The sequence below is a fragment of the Haliotis asinina genome, chromosome 2, assembly GCF_037392515.1.
Source record: "Haliotis asinina isolate JCU_RB_2024 chromosome 2, JCU_Hal_asi_v2, whole genome shotgun sequence".
Lineage (NCBI taxonomy): Eukaryota > Metazoa > Mollusca > Gastropoda > Lepetellida > Haliotidae > Haliotis > Haliotis asinina.
This window is the reverse complement of record NC_090281.1, coordinates 89,515,572-89,541,666: the sequence shown is the minus strand read 5'-3', so window position 1 is coordinate 89,541,666 and position 26,095 is coordinate 89,515,572. Positions and strand designations below refer to the sequence as shown.

At 39.5% G+C, this 26,095-nt stretch overlaps 1 protein-coding gene across 1 annotated transcript; it reads right to left on the bottom strand.

Moving 5' to 3' along the window:
* Positions 1-12,856: 12,856 nt before the first annotated feature.
* On the bottom strand, positions 12,857-14,098 carry LOC137272095 (beta-1,3-galactosyltransferase 1-like). The gene has a single exon (XM_067804456.1). The coding sequence runs from the start codon at positions 14,096-14,098 to the stop codon at positions 12,857-12,859; it is 1,242 nt and encodes a 413-aa protein (XP_067660557.1).
* Between the last annotated feature and the right edge of the window lie 11,997 nt (positions 14,099-26,095).

Sequence of the window (26,095 nt, the reverse complement as noted above, 5' to 3'; positions counted from 1 at the left end):
TATATCGCGGTTGAGGAGATAAACATGCAATCGGGTTAGCAAGGATTTGATTCAGTATTAAGTTGGAAATAAACAGGCATAAATCTACTACCACTTCAGCAACCTATGCTTGTCGTAAGAGGCGACTAACAGTATCAGACAATCAGGCTTGCTGACTTGGTTGACACGTGTCATCGTGTCCCAATTGCGCAGAACGTTGCTCATGCTGTTGATCACTGGATTGTCTGGTCCAGACTCGGTTATTTACAGACCATCCCACATAGCTGGAAGACTGCCGAGTGCTGCATTTACTAAACAGCCAACCAACCAACTAACCAACCAAGGCATCAAATCGTCACCAAGAGAGCGTGGTACACATCTCTCCATCTTCGCTTAATGAGTATACCCACAGCATCATCGGTAGTGTGCTGAGATACACATCATGTAGTCACTACACAGCATCATCGGCAGTGTGCTGAGATACGCATCACGTAGTCACTACACAGCAAGATCGGCAGTGTGCTTAGATACGCATCACGTAGTCACTACACAGCATGATCGGCAGTGTGCTTAGATACGCATCACGTAGTCACTACACAGCATCATAGGCAGTGTGCTTAGATACGCATCACGTAGTCACTACACAGCATCATCGGCAGTGTGCTTAGATACGCATCACGTAGTCACTACACAGCATGATCGGCAGTGTGCTGAGATACGCATCACGTAGTCACTACACAGCATCATCGGCAGTGTGCTGAGATACGCACCATGTAGTCACTACTCAATCCTGATACACACAGTGTCGTCGGCAGTCGATATGTGGATTGTTCTGGGAACAGCATATCAAGATATATATTGTATTGAGACCAGTGTATAGATATGCGTTTATCTTGTCTCTCCGTATCACTGGGGTGCCTACGAATGGGACCGAGGTACCGGTGTCAATATGTGTATCTCATTCACGTGAACACGCAGACGACAAAATACTACGCAGTGAAGCAAGACTGGTTTTGCATGTTATGGTCTACTACACCATACTACATTTCATGTTATTCATTTAAACACTGTAAAATTGTAGCATAAATAGGGTTGTCCAACAGAGAGAAAAATGACTTGTCTTCCTATTTGCGAGGCAAGTGAGCAAATTTTGTCAGTGTACACTAAACGCCAAAAGCAACCTTGCCCTCATACCTTTATGAATTAGCGAAAAACTATCAAAGATGTGTTAGAAGGCATTAGTCTGGGAAAAAATGCTGAACACCACATCTTCATGCAAGTCACGAAAATAAAACTCTCAAATGCATTCATATACTCTCCAAGAAAAGAAAGTTGACATGCTGTCTTGGAGTTAGTTACTGAGTGCATATAACAGGCTCAAAATAACATCATTGCTCAACTACAGTAAAATCATCACTTTACAAATTTTCAAAACAGGATTATCCAGATAGAGTTTGGTAAAACCTCAGAGGGCTATCAAAGTTACTTGGTCAGAGTACCATGTGAGTATCTGTTGTCATCACCACGAACGTCTATAGCAGTTTGGCAGCGGTGACCCACATATGAAACGTGTCGAATGCTGTCTTGAGGAATGCTTTAACTATTGCTGAAGTGCTGTGTGCAGTTCTTGAGCACCTCATGCTGCGATGCCAGTCCTTGTAAACGTCCGATGGCGTTGTCTCGTTGGGCTGCTGTCAGTATTTTCATTCTCCTGTCGTCTATAATAGCTTGAAGCAATGCGTGTGGAGAACCGTTGATGTGGCTTTATCAAAATCTACACTCATAGGCTACAGCACAGGGTGATATGAAATTTCCAGATGCACGTGCATTTCATATATGATGAGTTGTACCGTTACGATTCTGTTCAGCTTTTCTTTTTGTAAACGTTTGGATTCAGGATGGAATGGATTGTGTCAAAATGTTCCTATGTCAAATTTCTTCTTTTTTGAAGAGTATAGTTAGGTGAAATGGATCTTTTTCAGAATGAAATTATCCTATTTTCGACCATGCCAAAATATACCAGTAATAACACACGCACACGCACACGCACTCGCACGCACAAACAATGGCACGCAGGTTACAGGGGTGTGTATCGCTTAGAGACAGTGTTAGGGAGACACATTCTTGTATAGACTAGGGTCTATACAGTCACCTCTATATCTTTCTATCACTGTTTCTAAGCGATACACACCCCTGTAACGCAGGTTTATCAATAGCCTGGTTTCCTTACGACTGTCAGTCACAATGGTTGTACTACTATTGATAAAACAATTACAGGAAGGTGTGTTTACTATCATGAAATTGTTACTGGGTTTCCTATCTTCAACAAGTAACATTATTTTGTAGACCAAAATTAACTGAAATTATCCTAATTAATCGTTAGCAAAACGGGCAACTGATACCTATATTAAATGTATCTGGTTTGGACTTGTTATCATAAAGGATACTTTGATAATTATATGTTAGTACCTATCCTCAAAATGGCCAAAAATGTGTAGAATAAATCTCACCCCATATTCCATTGTAAGATATTAACATTTAACAGGAAATAACACACCACGACTGACGGAAGGTAAATCGAACGAGTTCTAGTGATTTTACAAGCGCATCATGAACTTTGTGCTGGACACAACGGCAGGCTGGACATTAGAAATCAGGTATAAATGCCACCACTAGCCCCTTTCAGATAACATTCTAGAAAACGTGGTTAACACGTGATATCAGGTCGATGTAAATGATGTTGATCACTGGATTACATGTTCCAGATTATCTACAGACCACCGCCGTATAGCTAGAATATTGCTGAGTGCGGCATTAAACTAAACTCACTCACCCACTCACTCACTCATACCCCAATGTGAAATCCTTTAAGAATGCACGAGTCACTGTTCAGCTTGCCCGGGACTAACACAAGCTGGTTTCCTCTGTGTCGCAGAAAACGGTACAAGGCTTGTGTCTTTCAGAATGCATCGGCGTTGTCACAACAACGCAAGAGGAACGTTGACGATATGTCCGCCATTTCACCTGTTGTCATCCAGTCATATTTAAAATTGAAACAGTGTAACGACATGTATGAACTTGCACCTGAAAAAAATGTCTATCATATATTCTTCTTAGTGACAGTGCTAAATCCTGAAGACGAAGCTACCAATTCTCTTTATCATACATCGTCAACATGGTTTGAGTCTGAAGATGTTAAGCCCCGTGTTTAATAGCAAAACATGTAGCTGTAACACCTACCTTTCCTTTATCTTTCATTATTCACGTAGTCAGGAGACCACCGGCCTATGGCACAAACACAATGAACACCAAAAAATCAGTTCGCAGAATTTTAAAGAACGTAATTTGTGGTATCACAATAGATATACATGCATCTAGATAATATTTCTAAATGTACTTTGCTAAAATAGGTTAAGCGGGTATGAATTTATAAATATCGGCAACTCTTGATACACTTATTTCTCAAGAAATAATTTATTATAGGCTGGGCACATACAAAGACATTCGTCTTCATTCATATTCTGATTCCACATTTCCTGTGTTCCTTTTGTTAAGCCTACACACAGTCAGGTTCTTTACCAAATCATGACATGAATTGCAGAAGTCTTATTCAGAATTGTCCTTACATTTAACACATACAGATACTGTTTTTGTGGATACATTGTTAAATCGTTTTATGATGAAACATTCGCCAGAAAAAACATGTCTGCATTACAGTTTTGCATGTACATATCTTTAAGTCGTTTAAATTCAACAAGTAACAGGAACAATGAATGAGATTTTATATGCTGTTCAAACCATGTATTACCAACTGCAATTGAAAACAACTCCTATTTTATGTTTGTGACACAATTACCTTTCTCATTTCTGTCATATATATTCATCGTTTAATAACATGTTTTGGTAATGTGCTTGGAATGGAACCATGTCCAATGGTTTCACCAATATTTATTTATTTAACAATTTGATATTTGCTTTAATATTTGCTTCATTCTCCATAAACTGCGCAATTACACGCATTAAAGTTTACCCCAAGGCATTTCTTACAAGCGTTTCCATGAACATCTTTTACGGCAATGAAATCTTTGATTCCCCAGACCTTAGCGCCAAATGAAAGTTTAGGGCAGATGTTCTAGCATAAAATATCTTGGGTTGTATGATAAGTCACCAAGTGTTATACATGTATACATTTCGTAATGCCTGTTCGCTTTTGCTTTAACTAGCAATGAGGCTTGACATGGACACTGCATGCGCGGAACTAGAGGGGTGGGGGAGTGGGGTGGGGAGGTGGGATGCGCACCCCCTAAGACAGCTCCAAATGAACCTACATAGTTTGCCTCCTCTGAAAGTTTCATGAACATTGCCTACACACCAGGCCTAGCTAACATATAAAAAGTGAAATAATTAATTAAAATTATGATGAAACATATGTGGCAAAATTTCTGGTAGGGTGACGTTTCTTTTGACGTTCAGTATAGTTAAGATTTAAATGCTATTGTTTGTACCATGTTTATGCCTGACTGTTTGAAAGTCACTTGTGAATGAAAGAGCCCGGATACGTTACCTTACTGTTTGTCCCTATTGTTGTTTCTTCAGACACTTTGCCCAGGATTTGTTGGTTTAATTATTAACATGATTTGTAACTATATTCAAGGATAAGTAAAAACGGTATTTGAAGTCACTTTATTCAATTCACTGAGAAAACTAATACCAGTCCCACTGCTAACAGAACAGCGGTCATTGTGGTTGTTCGTTTATACAGCAGGTTACATTTTGAGACTGTAAACATCATATCAAATGGATTGATGTTCTAAATAGTCGGTCAATGCAAAGTTCTAATGTTACATCCAATAACGTATTTGATTTTATCGAAAACTGACGGGTTGGTTTTACATTGTTGTATGGTTGGACATATCCAAACTTGGTTAGATTACCAATGAAAGTAAGATAAATCACACTAAAAATATAGAAGAGAGTGAGAAGTTTTAGTTTGGTAGTTACTAATTCACAATGTGAAGCTTTAGTGGAGAATGATCCTGAAGTCACCTAAAATTCACATACAGGATAGAGAACAGTACGAGGACGGGGGATAATGTAGGGAAAGGGAAGAGTGTTTTGATGGGAAACACTGTGAAGAGAGTGTGGACAAGGAAGTGTGGTCACATAGGGAACAGTGCGGGGAGAGAAAAGAGTATGAGGAAAGGGGGCAATCTGAGTGCAGGGAAGGATGTTACCATCGGGAAGAGACCGGGGACACATAAGAGTATTTTCGGACAGGGAACAGTCTAAGAGCAGAGTCTCAATGCAGACAATCCACCCACTGATAACAGGTGCATGACGTGTACCAAATGGCCGCTTGAAGCAAATGCCGACAGCACGCAGTCTCTCAATTGTGACTGTTCCTGTTGTTGAGGTGACCCAACGCTACTGATGATGCCACTGAAAGCAACCGGTTCTCAGACGTTGAATACGCAGGCAGAGGCCATTTGTGGCATACACCAGTCCTTATCACCTACTCTGTCGTGAACAGTTTTATCTAATTCGGGTGCTTTCTATGTTCTGGTATTTTAAAGTTGTTTGGACAGTAGTTTTTCGACTTCTCCTTTTTATGCTTTTGGAACTGTATATAAAGGTAAACGGGTTTCAGTTTAGTCCATGTTCAAAATCATTGTCTTTTTTTGTTTTAATCTAAGCCTTGTTTCCACTGGTCTGTCTAAACTGTACACGTTTCGATCCATCTTGATGTGACAAACTGGAACAGATTATATTCATTGTTTAACTGTCTCTGTACGGCTACCTCAGGATAATTACACCCCCGTGGCACCCTCAGAGGTGTCGTTACGTCTTTTACTACCCATCTGAATAAAGCCTCACACCCGTAGTCTGTGTTTACTAATTAGTGTACCCATCACAGCCTAGTTACAATTTTATGGAGTGGTCACTCGGTCTTTCTGTTCTTGGGCTTTCGGATATGTGGAGAATTTGGTTTATACGCTCATGATAGTTGTCTTTGTCCGTCTGAACGTTCTGTCAGCATGCCCGTCGTTAGCACCCAACTGTGATATTCCAGCTGGTCTTTCGTGTTCCACTGCTAGAAGTCTTGCATTTTCCATGTATTCCGTCATAATGGTATACTTCTAACCACAACCACCCCCCACCCACCCCCCGCTTTCACATTGTTGATGCGTAACTTACAGTTGCTATTCAGTAAAATCATGATTGTCATGATGTCTCATACCCCAAACTGTAAAGGACATTTGTCTTACTTTGGAAAACGTACACAATGTTTGCAACGAAACACCTTTCAAAATACCTACTTTGTTTGTTGGGAAGTACGCCCCAAACACCACCCACCTATTGTACGTCAGTTAACTGTATCTGATGTAAACGGGCAGCGTACATCGCCCAAATCAAGCGTCTGTCCCAGCTGATTAAAATGGGTATCGGTTGGCCTGTAACATCATATCCTAACGAAATGGAAAGTTTATTGTTTGTTAAAAGTTACTACACAAGATAAACAATTGCAGCAAAATAGGATGGCCAATTCCGCACACGAAATGTTTCCAAGCTTTGGTAGTAACAGACTAATACACCAAAGAATAATCTGCTCTTGTCAAATATGGCTCCACCATTCACAGAAAATCCACACATGTCTGGAACAATTGAATATATTGGCTCTAGTCTACTGGGAAAGCCATGAAAAGTCAGTTTTGCCCTGCACGTTGTTCACTGTGTACAAGGCCACAACAAACTCACGGCCTTGAACCTCCGGGTCTTGTCGTATCGCACTCCATTGCACTTGGCTTGAATATCGAAGTGAATAGTGCCCGAATGATAACTGTAGAGGTACCCAGATACTTTCGCAACCTGTAGATGGGGGAACATCGGGTGGAAATGGAGAGGTTTGTAGTGCTGGTCGACTAGCCTTCGGAATGATGTTGAGGCCTAAACTCGTAATACAGCGTTCGTTACGAGTTTACAGCAAATGTGTGGCCAGATAATCGATGTTGGGAGTGGGCCAGAGGACTGCTTGGGAAGAGCTTAATAGTTCTCCCGTTTGAATGGCCTTCGGCCATTAATCTACTACACTTGAAAACATGGGCAACACAGTAGATGGTTCAATGTGAAGCTGACAGGTTAATATACAGGTTGAAATAATTCATATCAACGTAAAAATATAACTGATTTTCGAAATTATAACCAAAAGGCCCTGCAAAAACGTCCAAAACGTAAAAAACACTGAATATTTCCTTGAATTATTTCTCACAGCACAATTCGTTTACAATTTTATCAGAATATACCCTATAAACCCAATATAAACTTAGTGATCTCTGTTTCAGTAAAGGCTTGATGGGATTTCATGGAATCCCTGGAAACTTTAGGGAATATATGAAATCATAAAATAAAATAAAAATCACCGATTCATATATTCAATTTATATTTTGTGTTCTCTGTTTCAGTAAAGGTTCAACAGGATTTCATGAAATCCCTGGAAATTTTAGGGAATATATTAAATCCATGGGGGTCACAGTGATTTCATAAAATCTCTGACTCTTTTATGGATTACTTGTAACGTGAAATCCCTGGTTTGACATATTCGCTGAAAGATATACATTCTTACAGAAAATGTGAAATACACTGTCTTATTAATCAACAACATGTGACACACGTATATCTTGTGGTCCTTTGCAATAATGTGTTCATCTGTGTTATGTAAAACGTAACATTATGTTTACATGAATTGACATGAGGTAGGTAAGGCACACACACACACACATACACACACACACACACACACACACACACACACACACACACACACACATATATATATATATATATATATATATATATATATATACACACATGTGTGTGTGTGTGTGTCTATGTATATGTATATGTATATATTGAAAAAAATAACTTTAGGGATATATTCACGAAATGTTTCGCAATGAATTTAATACTCTTCTGTTCATTAAGTTTGACTGGTATTTAGAACTTTTAACATTTTCAACAAAACATTTGCATACGTAAAAAAAGGTAAATATGGTCTGTTTTATGTCTCCCATAAGCTTTGTTTGTAATTAAGAAATCATGTTATGTATGACTCGAATCTTCTCACTTGTACCAGTGTGTTGGGCATCCCGAAATAAATGAAGATAGTAAAGTTAAAATGTTACGGGCCCAAACATGTTATGTACAATTTTCGCTGGAATCGACCATGTTTGGAATCAATCCCACTTCATATTCCATTTAGAGATATTAACATTATACAGAAAATAACATCCTAAGTTGTGTTGACTAATACTAGATCAAGGGACTGACGGAATGTAAAGCAGACAAGTACTGGCGATTTTACATCATAAACTTTGTCCTGGATACAACAACAGAAACCAGGTACAATGTCCACTTCCTTCATCACCAGTCTCCCATTTCAGATAACTTTCTGTTCATCCCCTTCGATGTTATGTGATAAAATAGAACTAATCAGAGTGATCGAAACGCTGAGACTGTTTAAAGGAAACATTCCCGATAACTTAAATCTGTCAGGTATTATGTGATATTTATAAAGCCACAAAAATATACATTATCACCTTGACAACAGAACTGTTTTGCCTGACTTTTTGTTTTTAATTCGGAAAGGGCTATGAACGGTGATTCAAATGCACGGTCGTGTATTCTTTTACATAACGGCCGTCCAATTTTCCGCTGAGTGAGGAGGATCTTGCGGGGTTGTGTTAAGAGATTTTACATGCGCTGCCCAACAGTTTTAGGTAATGTCATTGTGGCTAGTTATGAGTTTAAACCGATCAGGTCTGACCCTAAATACTTACAACTGGTCGTGTAGCAGGACTTGGAATCATTCCACTGATGACACCCTCACCTGGTCAAGTTGCTGACGGGATTAACCCCATTCGTCTTGTGGACAAGGCGTCCGACTTCGGATCAGTAGGTCGGTGAATCGGATCCCAGCACTTGACCAGGACATTTTATGGCCGCTACAGTAATAATTACATCAGATAAAGTCATCATCGTTCTTTAAAACGGGTTAAAACAACAACACCATTTTCGAGTGTTTCAGCATTTTCATTACTTTTGGAATTAAATAGAAATTGAATTGTAATCCCTGCTTGAAGAAGTTCTGAAATATGACATGAAATCCCTCCTTTGGCTGACGGTTTACCTACGAATAACATGAGTGGGCCACAAATGTGTTCCCGTCTGTGTCCCAGAAAACAATACAAGGCGCCATAACGTTACAACTAAATATCAACGTAATGCAGAAATAGAGCTGTATCGGCTGTACTGCGTGTATGTACCGACTAAACACCTGGTGTTTGAAAGCGGATAAGCTTACAGTTGTTAAAATGCTTAAATGTTGCCTGGCGTCACAAATCAAGGTAAGATAATTGTCATTTGCATCAGTTGTCGTCCGGTGACCCAGAGCAGCAGAGGAAAAGGCCTTGTCTTTTCCAAGAAATGTACATAGTGACATAACATCATGAGTGGATCGGCTGAGATCAAGTTTTCATGAAAGTGTGCGTTTGATGATAAACGCACCAAAATTGGTCATCATATAAAAGAATATGTTTCAAATAATATCAGATATAGAGGTACCTCAGATTTTGTATCTTGTGCGCCTGCGCAGCACATAAACGTTGGAATACTATTTTCAGTGTTTCCCTTCAATCGTTAGTACTGCAATTCATTACCCACCTATAGGTTTCATAAATAGTGAGATATGCAGGTTCATGAAGAGACATGAAAGGTATGATGTTAGAAAAATACAAACGATTTTGAAACAGTGATCACTCCGTCTTTCCAAAATGGCGGCTAGCAGATTGCTTTTTGCACCATTGAAGTCTTTGAGAACATGTGTGTATGCTTTTGATTTTTCTGATTAAACTTGACTGAAACGGAACATAATAAGTGGCAAAGGAAATGCAGAACAATAAAAAAGACAAAGTCAGCACTTTCTCCTTTAAAGGGAAGACACTGTTCATGAATATGGGTACTATAAGTTATAATTATGTCAAATTTTTTTGCGTGTACACAGCAAGGTGGGAGGAGAGTATTGAAAGGTTAAAATTCTGTCCCAAAAAGGATCACCACCTTCAAATTCAATCAAAGTCAAATTTGTTGCCATGGAAACGCGAAAAATGTTTGTTCAGAATTCCAGAACTACAAAAGGCACCAGTACACCTTCTGACCTACCTATGAGCCAGGTGTGGTAAAAAAACCCATTGAACGGTTTTAAAATTCGGCTCCAGAAAAGACGAAAGGGCACGCATAGACATCCATGTTAATGCAAAACAATGTATAAAAGTTCATTAAACAATCAAAATCCATTCCTTATCTCATCACATTTTAGATTAGTTTTGGAAAATCGAGTGCTTGTGTTTCCCTCCAACAGAAAAGAGCACTTATCTCACCCCAACACGTTCCAACCAGCTCATGTGCAATGGATGAATATGACCTAGCCTGTGACTCCCCAGTCTCTCATCATGAAGGGCAAACATCAATCAGTCAACTGCATTGCAACTTGGGTTGCAGAATGGTTATCCATCAAATATCAGTAAATTAGTGCAAACATCAAGCTGCACCTTATCCTGACGCATACTAATTGCTTATCTCATCTTATTTCTAAATAGTAGTGGAAAATTAAGTGTCTGTGTTCTCCTTCAATACACAAAAACACAGTTATCCCAAAGCACTCCAAGAAATGCATCTGCAGTGGATGCACGATACCAGGCCTGTGAGACTCTTCAGTCTCTCATATTATCGTCAACAGGGTTAGACTCACATCATGAAGGGCCAGTATCAGTCAAATGCTAACTTAGTTTGCAGACGGGCTAGCCATAGTTTCCCCGTCGAAGGATCGTCCTCTTGCATTATACCACCAACTCGGGTAATTCTAAGCCATCAAGAACCAAAGCTACCTGAATGCAGGGTCTTCCGAGCTTGCTCAGCTTTCATCATCATGGAAGAACCCTTTCATCACAAAAATCATGAGGAATAGATATAGCATTCCGGTGAACAAGACGCCATTGCTCCAGTCCCAGTTCCACAGATACAGTACGCAGAAAACCTACAACCACAGCTCATATATGTGATAGTCACTTCTATCCAAAGAAACACTTATCCCTTAAAGGGACTTGATCCAGGGTTCTGCTCCCCAATTTTCTTGGCTCCCAAGACCAATTAACAGAAAAGTCCAGACTAATATGGAGAAATTCAACAATGATTACATCCTTTCTCTAGACCTAAGCCTCACCGGATGTGATAAACGATCCCAATGCATCAGTGCATCTTAGTCTCCGTTTGGTATTTATTGTCACACCCCACCATGATCTTTAATATTTGGCAATGACCTACTTGTCATCCAGCTCATGAGAGATGTCACAACAGACGTATCCAAAACAACTATATCCTTCTGACTGATATCACTTCGAGCATACAGAAATGTTGGCTGAACTCCCATCTCCATCCTAGTGGGGCTGGATACATAAAGAAAGTGACCAGTACGTTCTCTACTGCCGACTCTACACCAAGCACCAACGTCAGGAGTAGGTTTCATGTACGTGCGAATGGGTGTAACCACTCACGCACTTCCATGCACTTCCTGTATTCATAATATTGGCTCAGCAATGTTTTCAAGATGTTTAATCGGTCTTTTAAAAAATAAATCGTCTCAGTAGGGTACTGATGGCATGCCCATTGCTATAACAGTAGCCAGAAAAAGGCAAATTATCTACTGCGCATGCGCAAAGGAAATTATTTTTGAGGGCCTCCATATATATCCTAACATGTTCATTCTGTTTCAGTCCATAAATGTGCAAAGTTTCGTGAATTTGTCACTAAATGCACATTTCATTTGCTTAGCCGCTCCACTACATGGAGCGATGACAATGACAAGGCTTACGAACGATGCGACTCAAACCTTTCGACTTTTCAATTCACTCCTTTCTTGGTGAAGGTAGTTCACAGTATTCATCCAACACTCTACCAGTGACATTATAAACGACCATCACACTGTAGGTAATGACGTTATAATGAAGCGTGATGTAACCTGCTTTCGCGACGCCGATATAACTTTGCCCCTATATAACCATAGGTATACATCTCCAGTTTGTCAAACATAGTGTACTTATTCCCAAAATACAGGACGGCTTATTAATAATGATGTAACGTGTTAATAAACCGCGTTACTACCAGCCACTAGGGAGTATATATACAATGATTCTCTCTCATATGCGTGTTTGGTTTTGCTTTGTTCTCCGGACACAGAAAAAGAAACATTTGGTTCCCTTGACATTCAGAATCATTCAAGAAATCGATGTCCAATGAGTTCTCGGAGATAATAATCACCACAATCTTTCGATTTTGTTATGAATTGTGCATCCATAATCGTCCCCTGATTAGAATCTCCTTTCTGGTAACAGCGGTACAACATTAATTATTTTATAAATTATGAAATATGCCACTGTCGGATACCATTTTGAACATCGCTCCAGTCACACGCTGCAGTTAAACCACCAGAATCAATGAATAATAAATGGTCGTCTGGACGTTCTGTGAAATACATTGAAACAAGTAATCTATGACCAATAACAAAGCCCACTTTTGCATTATGAGCATTTAATCAAATGTATTGTCAAATGATGTCCCAATTAAAGTTGACAACGTTGATTTAGCTATAATGTGAATTAGGTGCAGCTCTGACTGTTGCCTGTTTACCGTGTAAAGATGGGTTAAGGGGTTTAAAGAACCGACTGAAGCTCACAAAATGCGCCATAGGGAGAGTAGTGCAGCTTTCCTAATCAATATGATACAGTAGTTAGAAATAAACTTGCTTCAAGACTATGGTGCTCATAATTCAAAAGCGTTCATTGTCATGCTGTATTTGTCTCCAGTGTCTGAAGGGAATTGATCCACAAAGCCCTCTCTGGTCGATGACTATCGCTTTCCGGTTTAGTTCTGTATAATAAAAGGTCTTATTCCTCGGACATTCGACCAAAATGTTGCTGAAGTCTGTCCTTTGTACTCCAGCTTTCATAGCCAACACAATACTAACATACAAGTCATCCATGCTCATTCTCCGGTTCGTTTCAGAAACTTTGTACATGGCAACCCAACTTTCTGGAGTTGTCAGATAGGCGAACCCTAAACAGTATGGTGGTAGAACAGAAAAGGGATACTCTGATTCGGGAGTATGCCATTTTGAGCTTTTGTTTCTAACGGGACCTTCACCTTGAACCAGTTTACATTCGATTGTGAGCCCCTGAGGTTCAGCTTTCAAAATATGGTCGATAATTCTGTACGGATTCACAAACGTGTCGTCATCCAACTTCAGAATGTATTTAGCTTTACACCTGTACTTGAACCAATGCATTGCCATAATGTGTTTCCTAACAAGATCCTCATAGGTGTCTGGGAAATTTCCTTGCACAATATCACCATACCTCTGAGATTCGTATTGTAAAGAATCCTGTGCTCGTTGCTGCTTCACTGCTGCTATCATGAACACAACAGTTATGTTTCTGTTTTTGTAAGATCCAGTGGATCCAAAGGTTTCTCGTATCAGATTCCTCTTTTGAGTATTCCCAGGAGCTGAATGAACGATAATAACCAAGAAGGTGGAACCAGATCTACATCGCTTGGAGTCAAGGGAGAACTTGTACCTGTGAAGATTGACAAAATCGTCTTTCGTTTCATTCGCCTTTAACTGAAAGAATTCCGATATAAGTGGAGTTATGTCTTTACCTCGCACAAAGGTAGGAGGGAATGATGTCGTCGTTGAGTTTGTTTTTGGTGATGTTGTTGCTGCAGTAGAGGAAGGCGTGATTGTACTCCACTTATTTAGGTGACTCTTCTTCGTAGTTCTTGGGTTTGAAGTGTCACCCTTTTCAACTCTATGTGACGAAAGTCCTCCAGACAGATGAGACACGACGTTAGCCGGACCATTGACAACTCCATTATGAACAGTGACTCTACGCAGTGTGTCTTTTTTCCTCATAGACCGATACATTAAGGCCCATGCACTGACATAAATGAACACGGATATGCACAATAACACCAGACAGATGTAGACTTGTCTCTGCCGAGATATACAAGCCATCACTGATCAGTAATGTACTCAACGGCTTGTCACAGAAACAGGGCTACTTCCGTGCAGCAGCTGTTGCCTGCCCTAGTGTCTAAGCACAACCTGGAATAAATATATAACTGTATAACACCTGTACATTGCGCATGGTTGTAATGATTTTGCATAACCAATGTTGAATATATTTATTCTCGACCAATCAGGATGGTCATGTTATGTTTATATGCAGTGGCATAATATGGATCCAAATTAGGGACGGATACAACTTATGGAGGGAGGGGAGGGGGGTATAGTAGGGTGTGCCGGATGCACAGTTCATGTTCGCTCGTCGTCACGAGAGTTTCAATGGTCGCCTAAGATACATCCACGGGAAAAGGGGAGGGGATCCCTGCACAAAACCTACCACCCCCGCCACCCCACCTCCACCCCTTTCGCAGTAAACTACTGTTCTACCAATTCCAGTCAGCCCATAGGGCACATCGCATCACCGAGTCTACCCTGGTACACATTACGCTCTGATTGCGGCCATCGATCAGTTCTAGTTGTTTCGAGTCTATTGGCGGCCCCAGACTCATCCATCGTCTTCAGAAGGGGTTTGGTCTTGAAGGCTCCAGATTGTCGTGGATGAAATTAGTTGTGATCGGACAGTCACAATCCATATGTCACAGCATGTATTATAGTGTACCATAAGGTTCAGTTCCTGGACCGGTTCTGTTTACTGTGTACACTACCGAAATAAGCCATGGGTTTGATAATAATTTTGTCGTTCATGACATGTATGCTGACCACTCTCAGATGTCAGACTGTGTCAATCTTGACGTTTGACAACCACAATCTAAATTAGAATCGGCCACCGTCTAGATCATATCCTGGATGCCAACAAACAAATTAAAGTTGAATCAAGATAGAGCGGAAGCTATACTTATTGGTACGGATGCAATGGTGAGGAAACTAGGTGTTACGCACCTAGTAGGGTTTCGGTAGAGAACCCTTGCACTCTTCTGATCTACGTCAAGAGATCAAGAGGTACCAAACCAAGTGCACCGAGAACAATGGGGAGTCTGACGACAGTGAGACGCAAGCGAGGTTCGCATGCTTATTTTACCCTGAATCTTGCCAATCGCATTGCTATCAAAAGGTACAGAAAATGCAATGATATCCATACATTCATTGGTTTTATCAAAAAGGACATGATAAGCTTTGTTGGCTGGAGTTCGTCTGAGGCTGTATATGTAAATATTCATTATAAGTTTGAAAGAGTCATTTTCCTTGACACCCCGGTTCAGGGTCGTACCATGGATGGTACCAGGATCGGCGTAGACGATAATGAAAACATGGAGTTATGCCATCATGTCATACAAGATATGCTTTTTGTGCCAACGAAGTTCATCCACTAACATGGTGTTGGACAGTCTCTGTAAATTCATTGCATAATCGACATTTCATGCAAATATTTTCTTTCAGAATCATATTTGAGCGATTGCGAGTGGGAAGTGACTGGTCCTGAGCAGCCAAAAGGAAGCCTTCGGTTTCTCACTTTTTTTACAAGCCCACTTCATCCTGGCGAAGGCGTCAGTGGAGTTGGTATTCTGTTCCACACACTGTATGTACACACTGTATGTACAGGATACACATGATGGCTTTTCAGAGAGCTTCTCCACAAATGACCGACTCTGAGCAATTGTTATTAATAATATCAACCGGTCAAGTCGTGCCTCAGCCAGGGAATTGTCAGTAAGTTACATTTAGTCACTATCGCGTTTTAGCACACGTACTTAAGTTGGTTAAGACGTTGGCAAGAGAATTATATTTTGCACGGAAAACCTTGAACTCGTATATACATACTGACAAAAGAGGATGGTGACTTTGCCCAGATGGATACTAAATGACTAATTATCGTTCATTTCCCGATTTCAGTATGTCGCATGACTACGTTGTCCTTCAAGCACAGAGTTATTGCTCTCACGTGAATCATCTTTTTTCATCTGTCGATGAACGTCAACAATACAACAATTTAAATATTGACAGACCTCAACCAGATGAACACCACGTCGGCTGTAGTCAACTGCATTGTCCCAACAGACATTATGAAGCCACCAGCTTTGATCAGCAGACCGTGCTATAAATGAAGCAACCCCTCTGCTTGCCTAGATCTATATTTTTCCAAAATGTGAATGTTAATATTACTTGGAAATTAGATATTTTTGAAGAATGCGTTTGCTGCCTCGAATGAGAGACCTGTGGTAAACCAGGAGTCTCATACTCCAAAGCTTCCATTCAAACTTTTCTGCAATGCAAAGACCAAAATGAAGCCAGTCTAGACTTCCTGTGTTTCTGAATTACCGAGATCACTGGGACTAATTCAGTAACAATGGAGTTAATTTTCTATATCAAAATGCCCTATTTACAGAGACCCATATTTCTGAATTTCTCCCACAACTGTTGTTAGATCTAATATCCAACTAGCAGGTTGTGTAGCCTTTAAATAGTGCTTGTGTGGATTTTGTTTGTTTGTTTCATGTTGCATCTGCATGGGCTGGGGCTATTCAAGATGAAATCCATCTATGCATGATAATTTCATTGTCTTCTCACAGTAACACTATGTGAACCCAGTTTTTCTGTAGCCATTTTGTTTCAGTATTGGAAACATGACCACAAAAGAAGTGTTCAAATACATACCCTTGATATCCGGAAAAATGCAAAAGTTCTTCAGTCATCAAAACGTTTGAAAATTTCATAATTTACAAGTCTTTTCTCACCTAAGGAAATATTCATTTATCGAACCCTAGAAAAGTGTGTAAAGAATCGGGAAGTGCATTACCTATTACATTCATAGGAAACCTATGCCAAAAGCAGAGTGGATGTACAATAGCTTATCATTTGAGCAGATGTGTGTTTCAGTCGTATTACAGCTGTACAATGTTGTTTGTATACACATCGGGTCTGGGCCATATAATCCAGTGATAGTCACCTTGTGATACGATGACAGAGCACGTGTGTATGAATCACTATGAAATAGTGATGATACCAGGTGTGTAAAAAGTGAACGTATTCTGCGCTACTGGCGACACCCGTCATAAACTACTTTTTCTGTCCAAGGTATTATGAAAGTTAATGGAGACACAAAATACCAGTTACCGGGTGTGGCACTAACTATGCTGTTTAGTACTAATACTTCATTTCAGCAGCACATATTTCAGATTTCTGGCGGACCAGAAATTCATCAAGGTTTGGCATTTTAAACTAAAATTAATACCTAACAGTGTGAAGGAATTTGGATCCCAATTTAGTTTTCGCATGGGACACAATTTAATTCTGGATCGTTTCTTTGATCCCAAGCACAAAATTATAGTTTTATTAATATTTACTTTCAGTCTAGAAAAGCGTGCAGATTGTTCTAATGTTTGCATTACAACACAAAGATCGGTATCATCAGCAGATTGTGCAAAGAGATATTCGATATTATGACCCGGATGTTTAAATTGTTTCTGATCATATTACCCAGAATCTCCACGCACAATATGAACAGGTATGGGGAAAGAGGGTCTCCCTGTCGACAACCCCTTTGAAATTTTGAAGAAATCAATGCCAAATCCGTTTACCAGTATGCGAGTTTCAATGGCATTAGAAAAGGTTTTAACCTAATTTCGAATAAAACTTCCGAAATTAAAGAATTCAAGTGTTCTGTCTAAAACTTTCCAGTCTACAGTATTGAGAGCCTTTCCAAAATCTGTGAGTAACAATAGTCCTTGTATCTGATACCTATCTGTATATTCTGTTAGGTCACAGGCAAGTCTTGTAATTTCACTTATATGTCTTCCTGTCTTAAATCGTTTTGATCTTCGTTTATGATGGTGGCGAGAACGTTTTCTTTATTCTTTTGAAGATTGCCAAGGAACCAATTTTCTAGAAAATGGAACGGAACGATATTGGTCTCCAGGTTTTGATATATTGTCTAGATTTATATCCTCTTGGTGTGCATGTAATCAAACCTCTTCTTACTGATACCGGTCGCATGCCTTGCCTATATGATTCATTCAAACAACTTAAAAGACATTTGCCCAAATCTACCAAAAGAATTTTATGAATTCTGCTCTGAATACATCAGATCCAGGGCATTTTTTAGTTTTAAGGGATTTAACAGATGAAAACAAAATTGTGTAAGCTCCCGTTCAAGGGTTTTTGCCATTTTGTCTGATAGTTTGGGAATGTCATAGTCATCTGAATGATTGTGCCCGTCATAAACATATGCTAAGTCTTGGTCTTGTCATTTGTTCACCTGAAGTATTTTGGAACGTACGGCGTAAGTTAAAATAGGGACTTGCATCGGAAATTGTTGTCACTCATTCATCAAATTTGGAAATTTTCTCAAAATGTCTAACCTAACATGGTTTTGAACTACTGTATGATTAAGTATTAAAGAGATATATCAGCGGGGAGTAGTTTTTTTTGGTAGGATGCCAGTACACTTTTTGATCAGTGCGTAATGTCTTTTATCATACAATGAATAGTGTTCTGGGCATGATGATGCCAACGGATATTTTCGGTATTCGTTGGGGGTCATACGAGGTTGTGACTCACGTTTCTCGCCCAACAATCCAGCCAGTGGTGACGGGTTCATGACGTACCCAATGGCCGCTGGAACCGGATGTCGACGGTACGTAGTCTCTCACTCACTCACTCATGAGTGAGTGAGTGAGTTAATATTTAACGTCACATCGGCAATATTGCAGCCATATCGTGACGAGAAATTATGATACAAATGAATTAATAGCACATACATTGTAGAACCCTGTCGACGAAGGACAGTACAACTAACTAGGATATCACAGAGTAGAATGTAAAACTAGTGAATAGACCTAAAACAATGTATCTATAGAGGACAGTACAATATAAAAATGAGCTATAGGTTGCCAAGAACTGAAGGTAGATCACCATACTAAGGACCATGGGGACTTACAGTACATTTGCTTCCTGCATGGACCCTAGTTGGATTCCCTCAGCTGTTAGCAATTTAGACAAATCTACCCATTAAGTAAAAACACACTTGTTCTGCGATTAAAAACCTGGAAAACTGAAATTTACTTCAAATGTTTTTTGACTTATGTACCTTCTCTGGAGGACAATTATTTTACGGTACTTCAACCCCCTTTGAGGGTACAGCCACTAACGATTTGAGATACTAATTTAATCGTCCAATTTTAGAATATTTATCTATTTACAGTTCAATTAAGAAATCTAATTCCTTTAAAAATGCAATAATTAAATGAGGGCTAATATTGCTAAAAAGATCCTTCATAGTTTGTGAATTAAAATACTGATCCCTTGTGATGGAATACTCAACACAGTCAAGCAAGATATGCTTGACTGTGATTCTTTCATCACAAGGGATGCAGAACGGAGGATCCTCACCTTTCAAAAGGTATTCATGAGTATATCTCGTATGGCCAATACGACATCGCCTCATAATGACCTCCTCAAATCTGGACTGACAACCCAATTTGGTATAACCAATATAAGGTTTTATTGCATGTAATTTATTTACACCCACTTGGGTGTCCCACCTCTTTTGCATCAGATCTCGGATATACGGTCTAATTGTAGCTTTATAATCAGAGTATGGGATAAGAAGTGGAGTTAGGGATTTCTTGAGTGCTGCCTTGGCAGCAAGGTCGGCCATTGTATTGCCAGAAATGCCTACATGGCTAGGTAACCAACAAAAGACGATGTCGTATTGGCCAGTAGCAAGATTATTAAATAATTCAATTATTTCTATTAAAAGTGGATGTTTACATGACAGGTTTTTAATTGCCTGGAGGCAAGAAAGAGAATCGGAATAGATAATATAATGTTTATGTCTAGGATGTCTTTCAATATATTTAAGAGCCGTTAATATAGCGTTTGCTTCTGCTGTGAAAATAGAACTATTATCCGGTAATCTGAAAGATATTGTTCTGGATCCAATGACAGTGGCATAAGCCACGGCGCCACCATCCTTGGACCCATCTGTAAATAAAGATTTGTATGTATTATAGGTACTTTTTAATTGATTATATTCTTGTTTATATTGTAATTCATTTGTTTCTGATTTTTTAAACCTCGTCAGTGTTAGGTCAATTTCGGGACTAACTGCCAAGGTGGAGACAAAAGTAGACGGGAAGGAGATATATTGGCTAGCTCAATGCCGCAAGCAGACAGAAAAGGTTTCACTCTAAGTCCAAGAGGCGGAACAAGAGAAGACTTTTCATTGTATAGATCCACATAAAGAGGATTAAAACACAGTTATCATTAGAATATAGATTTGTTATATACTGTAAGGAGAGTTTTATACGTCGTTGACTAAGAGATGGCTCATCGGCCTCGACGTAAAGACTGTCAATAAGAGAAGTTCTAAATGACCCAAGACATAGTCTTAGACCTTGATGGTGGATAGAATCAAGTATTTTGAGGTTGCTTTTACAGGCTCCACCATACACGATGGAGCCGTTATCAAGTTTCGAACGGATGAGAGATCTGTATAAATGGAGTAGGGTAGTTTGGTCTCCTCCCCACTTTGAATTGGAAACAACTTTTAACAGATCAAGTGCCTTCAGGCATTTAGTTTTAAGGGATTTAATGTGGGGTAGAAAAGTTAGATGTGAGTCGAAAATAAGACCCAAGAACTTGGCCTCCTTTCCTACTTTGATGGGGGTGCCATTTAAAAATAGTTCTGGATCTTTATGCGGTTTATACTTTCTGCAGAAATGCAAGCAATTTATTTTTGTTATAGAAAATTTAAACCCGTTTTCAAGTGACCATTTTTCAATTTTGTTGAGACAAATTTGTAATTGCCTCTCTATTGTATGCATATTTCTACCTCTACAAGAAACATTAAAATCATCCACAAATAGTGATCCATCTACTGAATCACTTAAAACCTTAGAAAGACTATTGATTTTAATACTAAATAAAGTCACAGACAAAATACTGCCTTGTGGAACACCCTGATCTTGATGAAAGTAGTCTGAGAGGGTTGATCCCACACGTACTTGAAACTGTCTGTCATTCAAAAAAATGACCTCTCAACCCAAAGAATGTAAATCTTTCAAAATACCATGCTTCCAAGTAGTATCATATGCTTTTTCAAGATCAAAAAGATTGCATGTTGTTTTTTAATGAAAGAATTTTTAACAAATGATTCCAAATGAACCAAGTGGTCAATTGTGCTTCGGTTTTTACGAAAACCACATTGTATATCAGTAATCAGATTGTTGGTTTCCAAAAACCAAACTAAGCGATTATTTACCATTCGCTCCATAGTTTTGAAACGCAGCTAGTTAAGGAAATAGGTCGGTAATTTGATGGATTTGCATGATCCCTCCCAGGCTTTGGAATAGGAACAACTGTGGCTTTTCGCCATGAAGGGGGAAAATGTTGTGTTGTCCAAATATGGTCAAAAATGCCAAGTAACGTTTCGAGACATGATTCAGGCAAGTGTTTTAAGAGCTGGTAATGGATATCATCAGGTCCTGTTGCAGTATCGTGAGCCTGTGATAGCGCAGTTTGAAGTTCATGTAATGAAAATACCTCATTATAATCTTTACCATTATCAAATTTAAAATCCATTGGTTTCTTCTCTTGGTGTGTTTGATAAGTATTGAATTTTGGATGATAGTTTGAGGAGGACGAATGTTTAGCCAAAGTTTCACCCAACTTGTTTGCAATATCAGATTTTTCAGTTAGTATGTTATTATCATTTTTGAGATGCTGATTACTACTGGATTTGGAACCCTTGCATTTAATTTTTTGGATCATATTCCATACCCTTGACATAGGAGTACGGGAATTTATTTTGGAAACGTAATTTTTCCAAGTATGACGTTTAATGTGTTTAAACGTTCGTCGAGCTTTAGCGTAACTGACTTTTACATTATTTAAGTTATGAACAGTGGGATGAAGACGAAAATATTTCTCTGCTTTCTTCCTCTTTTTCCAAGCCTGTTTGCATTCATCATTAAACCATGGTTTACGGATGTGCGGATTTACAGAGGACTTAGGAATAGTTTCATCAGCTATATGTTTCAGTTTGTCCGAGAACATTTTAATTGGATCAGGTACATCCATGAAAAGGTCTGGTTTAAGTTCCTTAAGGCAGGTACCCTGAAATAATGGCCAATTGGCCTTTGAAAAAAATCCATCTTGTTACAGGCGGATCATCGGAAGGTTTAATTGCTGTAAGTACTGTTGGAAAATGGTCACTACCACAAAGATCATTATTATGGACTGACCATTCAAACTCATTATAAACGTTTGAATCAGTGAGTGACAGGTCTAAGGAAGAATATGTTCCCGTTGCAGGATGTAAAGATATGTCAGAGCCATCATTGAATATACATGAATTATTATCAGATATAAACTCTTCAAGAACTTTCCCTTTACTGTTGGTATCAGGACTTCCCCATAATGGGTTATGACCATTGAGATCACCCATTATGATACAGGGTTTTGGTAATTGGTCATGCAAATCTTGAAGATCATTCTCATGGAGAATGGAAGAAGGGGAGATATACAAGGAACAAAGAGTAAGGGTTATATGTAAAGTAAGACGAACAGCAACAACCTGAAGATTGGTTTTAAGAGGAACAGGGCTATGAATTATACCATGTCTCACCAATATGAAAGATCCACCAGTGGCTTTGTCACCAGAGGGTGAATAAGAATGATAAGAATGGTATTTACGCAATTCGAACTTATCATTTTGTTTCAGGTACGTTTCTTGAAAACTAAATGCTGATGGTTTAAAATCCTGTGCCAGTAACTGTACTTCATTAAAATTGGTCCTAAGTCCTCTGCAATTCCATTGGATTAAGGAGTTATTGTTCATTTTATAGCAGGTGGTAGTGCTGAGGACCGACTTTTCCCCTTCCGAGGCGAACTGCTTCTATTTCGCGCACGGGGATGAGGAGAGACGTCCATGTCTTCTAAACGTTGAAACTTGTTATAGATTTGGTACAGGATCACGTGATCCCTTTCGTACTCTATCAGTTTTTTGTCTGTAATCTACTTTTTGACAAGGCTACATTAACTAAACGTCTTGCCTCATGATATGTGACATTCTTTTGGATTTTGATTTTGACAATTTCATATTCACGTTTCCAGACATGGCATGACTTTGACGAAGACATATGATCTCCAAGACAATTGACACATTTTGGAGAAGACAAACAGTCAGAACCTTCATGATCATCTTCACCACATCTATAACATGTTGCACGATTTCTACAGGATTGGGCACCGTGACCAAACTTTTGACACTTGTAACAACGAAGTGGGTTTGGAATATACTGTTCCACTTCGATGTTACAATGTCCAGCTTTTATGTACTTTGGGTGTTGGGGTTGAGAAAAAGAAATTAAGTATGTGTTGGTATTCAAAGTTTCTCCATTTTTCTTAAACGTGAATCTTTTACCATGAGTGACGCCTTGGTTTTGCAGTTCAGTAACTATTTCCTTTTCACTCATGTGGGCAAGCCAGCGGTCTCTGTCCCTCAAGATGCCTTTGCTACTGTTCAAAGACTTGTGAGGAGAAACTGAAACTTCAGTATTTGCAAGCTGTTTTGTGGCTATGAGGGTAGCTGATTGGTTTGCTGTTTTACACTCTATGAGGAGAAACCCTGATCTATATTTTTTAACAGCTTGGACATCACCAACAAGTCCATAAATTGCTTTTGATGAGGCAAACGGATTTAGTTTGAGTGGTTCACCATCAGTCGAAGACACAACCAAGAATCTACTCCATGTATCTGGATATCTGTTTGTGATATTTTCCTCATCAGAAGACAAACACTCATCTAGTGCTCGTTTATGTTTTTTGGGTTGAGCCATGGTTAATAATAGAAAATTCACCATCTCAGCTCCCCACCTTCCACCGAGTATCACATGGACAATGCTATACACCAGTGGGTCTCCGACTGGCAGCACCAAGGATACTGAAATGGTATACTCCAGCAGAAGATTAATAGAAAATTAATCGATCTACCAGATTGGCCCATGAGCCACCGTCTTCTGGGCATAAGACTCTGGGAAAAGTTAATAACATCACTTTTCAAATTTACAAATGTTACATGAGTGAAAAAGCCAAGACCAAAATTGAAACAATATATATCAAATATCAAATTTGTGCAATTACATAATCCACGCACAGGGCTTGGCATGACCAGCCGATTGGTCGAACCGGGCCGATTGGTTGAACCGGGCCTATTCGACCAGTCAGGGCCAAAGTGGTGTATTGAGCAACAGGAACACGATTACAGGCCCCTATTGTTCTGAACCACCAGGATCCACTTCTCCGCCGACACAGGGCCGCAACCCACGGCAAACGGGTTGGTGGACCAAATATCCCCCCGGGTCCACTACAGGGGTGTTGTCGAGCTCTTGGCGTTACCCAGCACCCACCACGGGTGCCTCTCACTCATGAGAGTAAGGTGACCCAACGCTCCTGCTGACGTCACTGTGAGCAGCCGGTTGCGAAGTTGAAAAATGCGCAGATGGTGGTCATTTCGCGGGGCGGTCACTCTCGGTCTTTCAGTTCTGGGGATATGAGATATCGGGAGAGTCTGGTTTACGCTGCTAATTATTCCGATGGTGGTTGTCTTTGTCCACCTGGCCACTCTGTCAATACGCATGTTTTAAGAATCCGTCTCTGACATAGTATTCTTGCCTTCCGATGTATTCCCTTTTAATAATTATCTTCTAACCACCGATGCTCTCACGCTGTTGATGCATAACGTGCAGTTGTGATTCAGTAAAATCATACTTTTCGTGGTGCCCCACACCCCAAACTTTGAAGGATATATGTATTGCTTTGACACAACACACACAATGTTTGTAACTGTGTAAATCACAAGCAAAAAACAGTAGCTACGTTGTTTGTTGGGGGGAAAAGCCTTTGTAAAGACAGTGTCAAATATGGTTTCAAATCTAAAAAGACTATTGACATTTGTTTGCTCTGTGTTTAACAGCCAGTATGTATCTGTAACACTAACATTGTCATACACTTGTCATCGTGATGGAGATCTGGTAGAATATGTACGTGATAAGACAATAAATTATGACTAATACTCCTTAATAGAAAGTAGTTACCTGTGTTAGAATTGATGTATTATTGTGTTATGAGTATTTGGACAACAACCATGCGTTCACGTTATTGGTTCACACTGAGTTATACCTAAGTAGACGACAGAAGGAACCCAAAAGGTCCAGGAAGTTCAATAATACGTCATAGCCACAGACTGTCATGACTGACATTTCCAGTGAGAGGAAAGAAAAAAGAAAACACAGAACACTTTGTTATATTCACGAGTGCATTACAAATTTAGAACATTTCCGAACTTCCTGAATCCAATGCGAATCATGATTCCTTTCTCTATATATTTTGACGTCGAGGTTTTAACATCATGAAAAAAATATACATTCGATTTGCTGACGGTAAACTCGAGGATTAGGTTTTGTTGTACATCATATTGTACCAAACCACCAGAATTATTTCATGATTAGTAGGAATGCCTGCCTTTGTATGATAAGTATGTTCCTTCAAATATGTATTTATAAAAAAATGTCGATCCCTGTGTGAACTGGATGGCGATTTACTGAGTGTAAAGAACCGAGTAAACCTCATAAAATACACCATAAGGACTCAACCAAAAAAGTTACTAGAATTTGTACTTTACTGAGAAGGTCCCAAACATGAGAAATGTTGCATTTGACCACTTTCTAAATGGCATTGTGTAATCATAGCTTTCGGCCGTGACAGCCATGCCAATTTACACTTATCAGAGGGGTATACAAAGTACGCAGTTTAGACTATCAGTTGTCCGACTTCCATTTTGCTGAGCGGGCTTGGCGGCTGACTTTGTGTGCTGTCGATTAGGTGCCTGGCTCTAAGGGTGCGGGTTCGAATCCCGGATGGGACTCAACCAAATAAACCCCCCGAAAGTAACAGAATATTTGTACTTTACTAAGAAAGGGAAATCCC

Bases quoted from the DNA above. Each gene is read 5' to 3' on its own strand.
- LOC137272095 (XM_067804456.1), bottom strand. From the start codon at position 14,098: ATGGCTTGTATATCTCGGCAGAGACAAGTCTACATCTGTCTGGTGTTA.